Source organism: Chelonia mydas, chromosome 26 (assembly GCF_015237465.2).
Source record: "Chelonia mydas isolate rCheMyd1 chromosome 26, rCheMyd1.pri.v2, whole genome shotgun sequence".
NCBI classification, from domain to species: domain Eukaryota; kingdom Metazoa; phylum Chordata; order Testudines; family Cheloniidae; genus Chelonia; species Chelonia mydas.
The window spans coordinates 14,614,830-14,626,363 of record NC_057859.1 but is presented as its reverse complement, the minus strand read 5'-3'; the positions used below and the strand labels follow the sequence as shown (position 1 = coordinate 14,626,363).

At 57.8% G+C, this 11,534-nt stretch overlaps 1 protein-coding gene across 1 annotated transcript in view; it reads right to left on the bottom strand.

The window, feature by feature from the left end:
• Positions 1 to 5,719: 5,719 nt before the first annotated feature.
• Positions 5,720 to 11,534, bottom strand: part of CNNM4 (cyclin and CBS domain divalent metal cation transport mediator 4) — a 41,891-nt gene continuing 36,076 nt past the window's right edge. Inside the window, exons 6-7 of the mRNA XM_037886125.1 lie at positions 9,666 to 9,847; positions 5,720 to 6,319 (exon numbers count right to left, since the gene is read on the bottom strand). Of these exons, the coding sequence (XP_037742053.1) occupies positions 6,113 to 6,319; positions 9,666 to 9,847 (389 nt within the window). The 3' untranslated portion in view covers positions 5,720 to 6,112. The remainder of the gene's footprint in view (positions 6,320 to 9,665; positions 9,848 to 11,534) is intronic.

Here is an 11,534-nt window from a genome sequence, read left to right as displayed (position 1 = left end):
CATTTGGAAACCACGGTGCTTTTGTCTGGAATAAAAAAAAACTTCACACACAGTCAGAACATGAAAAATCACACAAAAGCGACGGCAAGCGAAAGACTTGTACACAGGAAAGGAAGAAATTGCAAAGGACAGCAATGCACTCCAAAAATCCCAGTGCAAGCTGTGGCAATTCTATGGCAATGGATGGCTCAGACTCTGACAAGGAGGGAGCCATACTTCTCAGGAAGGGTGCCTGGAGAGGCATAGTGTCTATCTGCCACTGAATTTCAATGGGAAACACACTGTTAGAATTAAATGCAATACATGGAAATTAAAAAGCCCATTCTGCAGATGGGAGAATTGGGAAATCCTGGCAAAAAGGCCCATCACTGGAGTTTTCCTTTCAGAAGGCTGAGCGGCGAGCTAGGTCGGCCCCAATCCTGCAACCCAGTCCAGGAAGGTGGCTCATTCAGCCCATATGGTACCTCTGTTACTTTACAAGGGTCTGCCCTCACTGGATCCAATTGCCTAAGGATGTCTTAACATCCTTTCCCTTCCCAGCTTCTTCTCTAACCTGGCCAGATTCATTTCCCCTCGGATCTCCCCTCCGCACCCCCATCCCATTTGTCTGCAATAAAGTCTGCCCCACAGGGCTCAGGCCTGTGGCTCTGGATGAGTCAACGGGACCAGCCTCTCAGTGAAACCTGAGGAGCCGCCTGCGAGCTTTGGTCACTAGCTCCGCTCACAGACTGTGAGCACGTTCACGCACCAAAGGGCCCCCTCCCTTTTGGGAGGGTGCAATCAAAATACTGGCACCAGCGTCCGAACCAGCTGAGAAATGGTATGGATCGGACAGGGGTTGAGAACGCCCTGTATTAAAACCCAACAGTTCCTGCAGCGCTGTGTAGTGCTGGAGTGAGAAGAAGTGCTCCATGATCTGGTGCCGCTTTGCTATGTATCCCCATATAACTTAGGAGAGTTTCGTCAGTTCCAAAGATGGGGAAACTGAGGCACAGGAAGGGGAAGGGCTTTGCCCAAGGTCACACAGCTGGTCAGTAGCAGAGCTGGAATTAACACCTACGTCTACAGAGCCCCAGTCCTGTGCCCCAGACATGCAGCCACTCTGACAGCTGCAGGACCTTTTCTACACAAGGGGTCCCACCCCCAGAATACGGCGCTGAGAAGAGACACAGCAAATCAGTCAGCGGCAGAATTTGGCGAGTCAATCCATGGAGCATGCTCGGGAAGGACCCAGCTTCCCACTGCTGCTTGGCGCCTTGGCTGCAGGGAGTCAAACGAAAACTTCATCAAGACGGTACAGTACTTAAAGGGAACCATGGTCCACTGCCTACGGATCTCCCCAGCCCTGGGCCCACGTGAGAGGCGTGTTCCAACAGCTGTCGCCAACAGCCTGGGCTAGAGTGATGGCAAATTCCCCTGGAGAGCCAGTGACTGAGCAGAGCCAGAGTGCAGTTAAACCCATCTGCTCCAAATCCACACACAGCACAGCGCCTGGGCCTGATCCTTCGCCTCTCTGCACCTCCTGGCGTCACCTGCTGAGAGGGCGGAAAACGACCAACCCCCAATTCTCCGCCCGTGCTGTCGGTGACTTCCCGCACCCCTCACTCCCAGGCATATGTGGTCACACAAGGAGCAAAGAAAGGGAAGGCCAGACTCTCCCTGTCTAACCATACTGCAGCAAACCTGGTTTGAACAGCAGCCTAGAGGACACCAACGAGAACGTCTCTTTTGGGGCTGCCGTCGTAATGACACGGGAGGCGATCTCCCGGCTGCAGGCGGAGCACCAAGAGGCAGACCAAGACTGAGAAAATTCAGGCTGCCTTGGAAACCAGTGGAAACCAAGACCAGTTGAACCACTGTTTTACAGTGTGCGTCTACACTGAAGAGTGACTACGTAAAAATGGCTTGTTTTCCCTCAAAAGACCAGCTCCCTGCGCCAATCCATTATCACAGTGCTCATCTTATTGTCCCAATCACCCTTCATCCTGGGGCGCCCTAAGGGGGGGAGTTTGGGGGAACTCTGGAGCTGCGTCTATGTACTGAAGGGCTTTCCTTCACATTTTGATGGTGGTTATCATGAATGGGGATGAGAGACTTTTGGGGGACCAAAGGTCTCTCTGTAATTAGCCCAGAAAACTGGAAGAGGTGGACCAGGAAGCTGAGCCGGCTCCGTTTACAATTCAAAGGAAGATTTTTCCGCCTGCCAGAGCTGGACACTGCCTGGGATTGGAGAGTCGAACTGGAGTTCATCTGCCCCCCAGCTAGAAGATTCTACACCAACAGAATGGTGACTAGACACTTCCCAGGAGTGCTCGGCTCTGGTGGGACTGAAGGGAGAATTTTTTCCAGGTCCAGATGACTCCAACTTTAAAGGTTAGGAGCAGGAGAGCCATTTTTTCCCCAAGAAAACAACTTCAGAAACTTCACAGAAAATTGAACCGTCTCTCTAGAGATGTCTCTGACCATCTGCAAAGGGGACTTTTCTGACATCCCTCCATCTCGCCAAGAAGAAGGATTGCTATGGAACAGACTCTCTAGTTCTGCTTAGCCCCCGAGGAGCTTCCCTCACCAACAAAACATACCCAGCACTATTCCCAGATCCCAAACGAGGGCTCCAGATCCAAACTCGACCGTGGAGGCCAGCCAGCATACGCTGTGCAGTACCCACTTAAAACATCAGCATGCGATACGTCAGTGTGCGATATTTGTTCTATGGGCACCGTTAACTCCCAAGAGAATAAATCCAACAGTATGAAGAGTTGCTTCCCTATCGCAACGTCATGGTCGCGTGCGGCACTCAGCCCGAGGAGACTGCTAAGGTCCCCGCGGTACGTTTTGGGGTAAGGTACAACTGCCCTACGAAGAGCTCAGAAGCAGGAGTCTTGTATCACTGACGGCGGGGGCAACAGACCTGATTCTTCTAACCCTGAGCAGGTGGTGTCAGAACACCCACATCAATTTTACAAGGTTTCGACTCACCCAGGTAACCAAGGACACCAGGAGAAAAGTTCTCTGGGGCCTATAAGCAGCAGTCCTTGTTGGCGCTAACATCTAGAGTCCGTTTAAAGCCTCAGTGTGGGTCAGGTGAGGTCCCCCTGCGAGGTGAACAATTCCATAAACACGTCAATGGCTGGGGCGTTTCTTTGATCAAATACCACAGCACTGACAACCAGGGCACCAGCTCTCGTGTCCCATGTGTTAACTCTGCCGTCCACCCTGGCGTGGCCTAAACGCAGATCTGACCTGGAGACTGAGCCAAAGCAGGAGTTACCGAATACCGCTCAGACAAAGTCACTCTGAGGTGCGGAACAGCAGGTTTAGTTACACCCTGGAACTCGTTCCATAGCCATACGTTTACGGGTAATTTAAGCACCTGGAAATACACGAACCCACCCATTTCTTTAAAAGTTGCCTTAAAACCACACAGATCTGTCCAACTTCCGCCCCCAGCTCCGTGAGGCTGCCGAGGAGCATTACAAATGAACAATTACATTTAATTTCTGCTGACGTAGTGATTGGCCCCGCCAGATGTAGTGATTGGCCCCGCCAGAGCACCTTGCTCTTCCCCTTTCAGCCAGAGCCAAGAGCGGGGCGGGAGGAGCTGAGCGTCTCTGCAGTCTCCCAAGGGGGCCGCCTGAACTGTCCTAGTCTCTGATCTTTGGTTGAAAAGGGAGAGTGGGTTGGAGTTCAAACAGGAGGCCCTGGCCAGAAAGGCCGCCCTGGCACCAGGCTGCGGGCAGGGACAGAGGGACCCCAGGGCTCTGGCATTGTTGACCCACCCTGAAGGTCCAGTCCCCCCAGCGGAGCGGTTATGCCCTGGTGGGAAGACCCGGATCCACTGAGGAGAGGCTGTGCCCCCTGGGCCAGCTTGTGCCCACAGACACCCTGCCCCTTGGTCTGTCAATGGGGAGTGTGAACCAGCCAGCTAGAGCAGCTCCCTCACAACCCCCGAAACCCAGAGAGGCCAGATGCCAGCAAGGGCTAGGTCAGCCCCCCAGCTCCAGGCAGGGCTCTGCCCTCCTCCCCCCCACGCCACGGCCCCCTCAGCCACAGCCCCCCTCGGCCAACTGCCCGTCCCCCCCCACGCCACGGCCCCCTCAGCCACAGCCCCCCTCAGCCAACTGCCCGTCCCCCCCACGCCACAGCCCCCATCAGTCAACCTGCAGGACACTGGCCAGGCGGGTGCCAGCTACACCCCCTCACAAGCTTCCTGAGTGCCCGCTACAAAGGGCTCCCTTGGCTGGTGAGCCAACAAACCTGCTTGAGCAGCATCCCCAGCCAGAGGGTCCAGGAGCCCACGGCAGAGCGAACCTGATCCAGCCCCAACGCTGCAGCACGGCCGGGGGGCCAAGGAGCCCCGCAGCACTGAGGTCTCTGCACCTCCAAGAAACAGCTGGGGTGCAGGACAAATGGGCATCTCTCGCTGTCCACAGGGGCTTCTGAGCACGGGGGCTGCCCTGCCAAGGCCCTGCCTCTTCCAGCCCCTCCACGGTCACGCAACAGCCCCATTACACCTGTCCACCTGCCTGGGGAGTCAGGGGCACCCAGGGGAGCCTGCCCTGCCCTGCCCTGCCGAGGAGCATCCCCGGAGCGATTATTGCTCAGAAGCCAGGTTGGTTTGGAGGAGAAACTGGCTCTCCAGGGCAGCACTCCCAGATGGCATTCTCTGCCCAGCCCTCTCTCCCCGGGGGTGCCCCCGGCCAGGGCTCCCAGCTAGCCCAGACAGCAGCCACGGGGACACAGACAGGTGGGGGCACCACAGGACCCTGAGCCTGTGGGAGGGGACAAGCGACACTGCTTTGGTCTCTGCTGTCTCACGAGGACACAGGCTGCCCCACTGCTCTCAGTTACTCCGGTGTCAATCGGGCTCAGCTAGTGGGTCAACAGGGTAAATCTGGACTGACACTGGCGCCAAGGAGAGCCAAATGAGGTCCCTTGGTCTCTCTGGCCAGGTGGGTGGAGAAGCCCAGGCGTCTGTCCCAACCGAGCCAGACCTCAGGCGGGTGCGCACAGAGTACCCCACTGAAGCAGCAAACCCCACGCAGGCGAGAGCAGAATCCGGCCAAGCAGGGACAAAACCAACGTCCCCTCACAAGCCATGTTGGCCGGAGGGGGCGGTTCACTGACCCCCCCCCAGGGCCTGGTCCCTCCACTCCCACCCAGCCCCATTCACACCCGCGCTCACAACACTACCCGCACCATGTCCGTTGAAGCGATGCAGAATCCCGGCCAGCGCTTGGAGCGAGAAGTACCCCTCGAGCCTGGCCCACCACCCCCAGCTGAATCCTGGACACGTGCTGGGCTCCACCTCTGAGACGCGCCAAATGACACGGATGCACGAAGAGCTCTGCAAGGCCAGTGCCCGGCTAGGATGGGTTCCCACCACCCTGACTGTGGCCGACTCCAGTGCTGGCTGCTCCGAACTCCCAACCACCCGGCAACAACAACAAGAAAAAGAAACCTACGAGACACCAAGGCTCCCTGAGCTGGGCCAGCGACTTCCACAACCGGCAGCTGCTGCCCGGGCCGATCGCTGTCCCCTCCCCAGGCGGGATGGCCAGGGACTGATCGGCTGCTGGACCAGGGGTGGGGAGGGTGTGACATGAACCAGGGCCATGCTGCGGGGGGAGTGCAACGGGCCATGCTGAGGTGCCAAGCGGGTGAGCGTAGCTGCTCTCGGCGGGGGCACTCCAGGCACGGCCTGGGGTTTGAGAGCTCGTCCCTTTGTTTCCATCTTTATTCATTTAAATAAAACCCAGTTTAGAAACAGCAGCCAATGAGCTCCCTTTATAAATCCTCTGCGGAGTCACCCTCCCTGCTCCCAGTCCACGCCTGGCCCAGGCCGAGGTAAAGTCGGTCCCTGGGATCCAACAGCTCCAGGGCCCATTTCGGGGAAGGGGTGGGGGATCCCCTTTTGCATCCCAGCGTGGCCACGGCGCCACGAACCCACATCCTCACCAACGCTGGCAGCGGGGGCTGCCCCGGGCGATCAAAGTGTCTCGCAGAGGGAGGGATCTCTAGACAGAGCTATTTGGACGCGGGGAAAGGCTCCCCACCCCGAAGGGTGTGAAGTGTCCTGGCGGGGGCGCCGGCGGGGGCCCTGGTGCCAGGCTCAGATGGAGTTCTCCTGGGGGCTGTGGCTGCTCCTGCGGTCCAGGCAGTTCCTCTCATTCAGCAGGCTGGTGGTCTCGTCGGCCCGCAAGGGCTCCGCCTTGTCTGTCAAGCTGATGTCCATTTTGAGGGCGCTGCTGTCCGGAGACTGAGGGCAGCTGTCCAGGCGCGAGGCCATCAGGCCATTCTGGTACTGCTGTCGCGTAATCTGCAGCGGGGGGGAGAGGGGCAGACGTGGTCAGCCAGCGAGACGAGCCCGGCTGGCCTAGCAGAGCTCCAGAGCGTGGCCCGTGGCTACCGCCCTCTTGAGTATAGAAGAGCAGCATCAAACTACAGATCCCAGCATGCCACGCTCCATACTGAGCTCCCACCCCAACCAGAAACTACAGATCCCAGCATGCCACGCGCCATCATGACCTCCCACCCCAACTGGAAACTACAGATCCCAGCATGCCACGCTCCATACTGAGCTCCCACCCCAACCAGAAACTACAGATCCCAGCATGCCACGCGCCATCCTGACCTCCCACCCCAACTGGAAACTACAGATCCCAGCATGCCACGTGCCATCCTGACCTCCCACCCCAACCAGAAACTACAGATCCCAGCATGCCACGCTCCATCCTGAGCTCCCACCCCAACTGGAAACTACAGATCCCAGCATGCCACGCTCCATCCTGACCTCCCACCCCAACCGGAAACTACAGGTCCCAGCATACCATGCTCCATCCTGACCTCCCACCCCAACCGGAAACTACAGGTCCCAGCATACCATGCTCCATCCTGACCTCCCACCCCAACCGGAAACTACAGATCCCAGCATGCCATGCTCCATCCTGACCTCCCACCCCAACTGGAAACTACAGATCCCAGCATGCAATGCTCCCCTCCCCCTCCCCCACCGGAAACTACAGACCCCAGCATGCCATGGCCATCCCCCCGCCCCCAAGTATGATAATACAGTGCACTCCCTTCATAAGAATCACATCGGTCCTGGACAATTCGATTCTTATAAGCACTTGACTCTTACAAGTGGAATTGCAAATAATGGATGAAATCGGCCGTTACATTTTAAACAACTGGCTTCCCCCTCCCACCCCCCACTGAGAAACGTCTCATTTACTGTCACTGAATTCTTTAGACTTTAAACATATTCACCGTGGAACAAAACCAAACCAACTTTCTAACTGCGCCACAGGTCGTTATCACCCACTCACTCCGCGGGTGCGTTTGTTGGAGGCAATTACTGCCTTGCGACTGCAGCAGGTGTGAGCTAGTGGAGGGATACGCCTCTTAAGGAGCCAAAGACGCATTTTAAAAATCTCTCCAACTGCAGCCAACCGAACACATGTAAGCGCAGTACCCGGCGTGTGACAGCACAGCGACCCGTGTACAAGACCCGACCGGACTGGTTCACAGTATTGGCTCACGTTCACCAATACGCAGCGTCACCGTCTGTCATCGGCGTGGAGTGTCTGGCTGTGAATGCTCAATGCCGTGGCACAGTCCCCGTTGGATTATAAACTTGTCCAGTGTTTCCTGGATCACGGCACGATCCACGCCACTGTTAACCTCCTTTTCAGAGCAAGGCAGGAGGTTAAAATCACTGCAGCCCCTGTACCGCAGGTCATTTGTCTGAGTTTTTGTCGCATTCAGAGTCTGCCTCTGCATCATTTTCGGGTTTCACACTTCCAATCGGTCTCTGATCTCGGTCACAACATCAGAGACCAGCTGCGTAACACTCACCGATGGCTAGCCACTCTTCAAATTTGGGCGCATTAAGATCTCTCAGCGGCTCAACAACTGCTTCTGCCATGGGCATTACGACCAGACCTCCTTTGTCGCAGCAATTCCGGGTTGCTGAAGCATCGACGTCAGACCAGGCCTTTGTGAGCACAAGAATGGCACCTAAAGTCGGCACTTCCTGGCTATTTCCACAGCAGCAGCTTTCTTCTTCTCATCACCAATGTGGTGCAACACCGGGCGAGCCATTTGCTTGCAATACACCTTGGCCGTTCTGGTCATTCCCAGGTCACATGGCTGAAGGATAGAAGTTGTGTTCCTTGGGAGGAATTCACGTCGGATATTCCTCAGCGCTACACCTTTCCTCACCTGGGTTGGGCAGATGTCCACAAGTAGCAAAATCTTTCTCCTTTCCTAGCCCAACTTTCGATCCCACTCATGCATTATCCAGGCAGGTCACTGGCAGCAGAGCGGACTGGAATACGTCTCACACCTGGGTTTTGACTTTTCCCCAAGGACGAAAAGGTCCTTTTTCTTACCAGTCACAGAACAGGTGAACCGAGCAGCAATCTTGTCTTTAGAGGAGTTTTCTCCTCTTTTACTGTCTGATTTAAAGGTGAAAGTGCCACCAGGCAGGGCTCAAAAGTCAATTCCACTTTCCAAATGTTTTCTTCCATGAGGTCACGTCTCATTTTGAGCCACTCGTTTTCTAACCATTCTTCGCAAGATCTAATGTCTGCAGCTTTGACTTCTCCACACATTGTCTGAAACCAATCCCCTCGTTTCTTAAAGTGCTCACACCAGCCAGTGCTGGCCTTCAAGGTGATAACGCCCAGGGTGACCGCCAGTTCTGCTTTCTACATCACCAACAGCCCACTTAGGGGGGCATTTCTCTCTCTGGCATCTTTATAAGCACCACCTGGACCATAAGTGCCTTGCCTGACCACAGTCCTTCTGTCTCCTTCGTTTTGTAGGATGCTCTGCCCATCGCTGAGAAGCTTAGACAATGTAGGTTGCGGAATGCCCAATTTCTGAGCTGCATCTCTCTGGCCGGTCTTGGGAAGACGAGGGTAGGACTCGGGAAGGTGGCGTTTTTCATCTGCAGAAAGCGTCTCTCTTTTTCCTGCCATCTTGACTCTCTCATAAATGGCACAACTGGTTTATTCTCTGCAGGGATTTTCCTTTACATGGGCTACGTGCCCAGTAACGCGAGATCTGATCCAATTCCACCAGCTTTGCTGGCTCATTACATGTCGGTGCACTTGAGTATGGGAGTCAGTCTGCCCGAAATGAGTCTCACCAGCAGCTCGCTGGAGCCTTACAAGTGGAGTACTTGCCCCAGTGGTTCTGATCACTTTATGCGGTTGGTTCTTGTATTGGTAATTCTTAGAAAGGGAGTGCACTGTAACTGCCCCGCACAAAACATGTTTCATCTGGGGGACCCAATTGCTTTCCAGAACACCTCATCTATGGCCACAAGCCAGCCCTGCGCTGCAGCCACCTCTGGGGTGGGCTGGGAAGCTGCTGACCGGCACACAGCAATGCTCCCCAAGACGAAGGAGACACCAGTGTCCAGCAGACGCTAGAGGGGGGTTCAAAGAGGCTCAGTGTAGAAAACCCAAACTGGAATTGGGCCATGCCCTGAGATCTCCACCCCGGCAAACGCTCAGGGCCTTGGGTTTATGTCTCCTCTGACAGCAGCACAGCGCCCCCTAGCGCTGCACCGAGGCCAGTGCTCCCTGCTGCTGCTTGCCAGGCTGCCGGCCGACCCGAGGCCCCCCCGCCCCGCAGCCCAACACACCCGGCCTCACCTTGACGAACTGCAGGTCCGTGAGGGCGCGGACGCTGAAGTCGGAGACGTACTGGGCGCCGGTGCACACGTTGAGCTGGTTGCTGCTGCCGCTGATGGGGGAGGCGATGGAGTCCGAGCGCTCGTGGTAGCTGAGCGACGCCGAGCGGTTCAGGCTGCTCATGTGGGACAGGGAGCGCAGCTCTGCGGAGAGACACGGGCAGGGTTAGCTGGGGACCCCCTCCTGCCTCGCCCCGCTCCCCGTTCCTGGGCCCGGCTCTAACGGCAGCACCCGCCATCCAGAGAGGTGAGCTGGCCCCGGCTGGGCCCGAAGGGCCCCCCACCGCGCCGTCCCTGGCACGCGGATGCCTCGCTGGGTGGGGTCAGCTCTCGGGAGGGGGCGGCCCCCCTGCCCTCACTCGGACCCCCCAGCTCGCTGCACACGGACCACCAGAGGCCAGGATTGGGGTCAGCCAAGCCCCAGGCATGTGACCGAGGCTCTGATCGAAACATCCACCGCTGCCCCAGAGCCACGCTGAGCCCCCCTGCTCCTCCCAGGCAGCCCTGCCCAGCTCAGGGCATTGCCCCCAAGGGCTCCCTCTGCCCAGGGCCCAGTGCACCTGTGCATTTGTTCACATGTAGGACCTACAGGAACCAAAAGTCACCTGGCTTTGCTGTGTTCCTCAGCCCTGGGTCTAGGTTAAACCCTGGGCGAGGCTGGAGGGAGCAGCCCATTCCCAGGGCAGGGAGGGGCCATTTCTGGCCTAGCCTGGGGACTGACACTGGAACCCCCTGGAATTCAAGCACAAATCTGACCCGGGGTCCAGCCACCCTGGAGAGATGCCCAGCTGGCCCCTGCACTAGCTCCCCCAGTGGGGCTGAGGAGGAAGGGCCCCAAAAGGGTGAAAGCTTCAGAGCTCTCCCCGTCCCCAGCTCCCTCCAGCCGTGCCCAAATCCCATTCATTGGGAACCAGCCCCTGCCGGAGCCCCAGCCTCCCCCTCCCCATTGCCCGAGGTGGGGGACCCTGGTTGCAGGTGCTGGGGGAACACGGGGAGGGAATCCCCGGCATGGGAAGGCTCTAGGGTATCTGCTTCTCTCAGGGACCCCAAGGGAGGAGACAGGAAGGGGCAGAGGCATGGTGACATGCCAGCCCCTGGCCCATGTTCCCTTTTGGGTGGCCCCAGACAGGTCTGGGTACACGAGACCCACCATGCCCATAGCGTGCTTGGCAGCCGCACTCAGCTGTGTGCCTGGGAGGGTTCAAGGGCATCGTGCTTCCTCGCCGGGCAGCCCCGAGGGGGAACAGGGTGTGGGCACCATACACAAACCAGGGGTGGAACGTGGGTCCCCACGCCAGGCCCAGGCAGGACTTTGGGAGTCTCCCTGCCGGGCCCAAGCTGGCAGACGCTCCAGCACCTCCCCCACACACTTGCCCCCTTTCAGCCCCATGCTGGAGAGCCCGGCAGGGGCAGAGTCAAAGTGGGGCTAGAGCAGCAGTTCCGGGTGCCCTCTTGGCGTTCACGGGGTGGCTGGAGAATGGCCCAGGAGCTGGCCCAGGGGTGGAAGCTCTGCGGAGGAGAACTCCAGCCCCTCCATCCCAGGGCCGGCGGGCAGGGGCCGAGATAGGACAAAGGGCTCTCCCCGGCCCCAGCACTCCCAGCCCCGAACACTCCACTGCTGGCTGACATGGGAAAGGCTCCGGAGCCGACTGTTTAACCCCTTCCCTCCCCGAGCCAGCAGCTGGGTAACTAGGAGACAGTTCAAAGTACCTGGGCAAACCCAATTCTCTGCAGGGGGCTTGAGACGGAGCTGGGGGTTACGAGCGACAGAACCATGCGGTGCCCCAGCAGCACGAGGCAGAGACGTTAGGGAGGTCTCCCTGGCACCAGT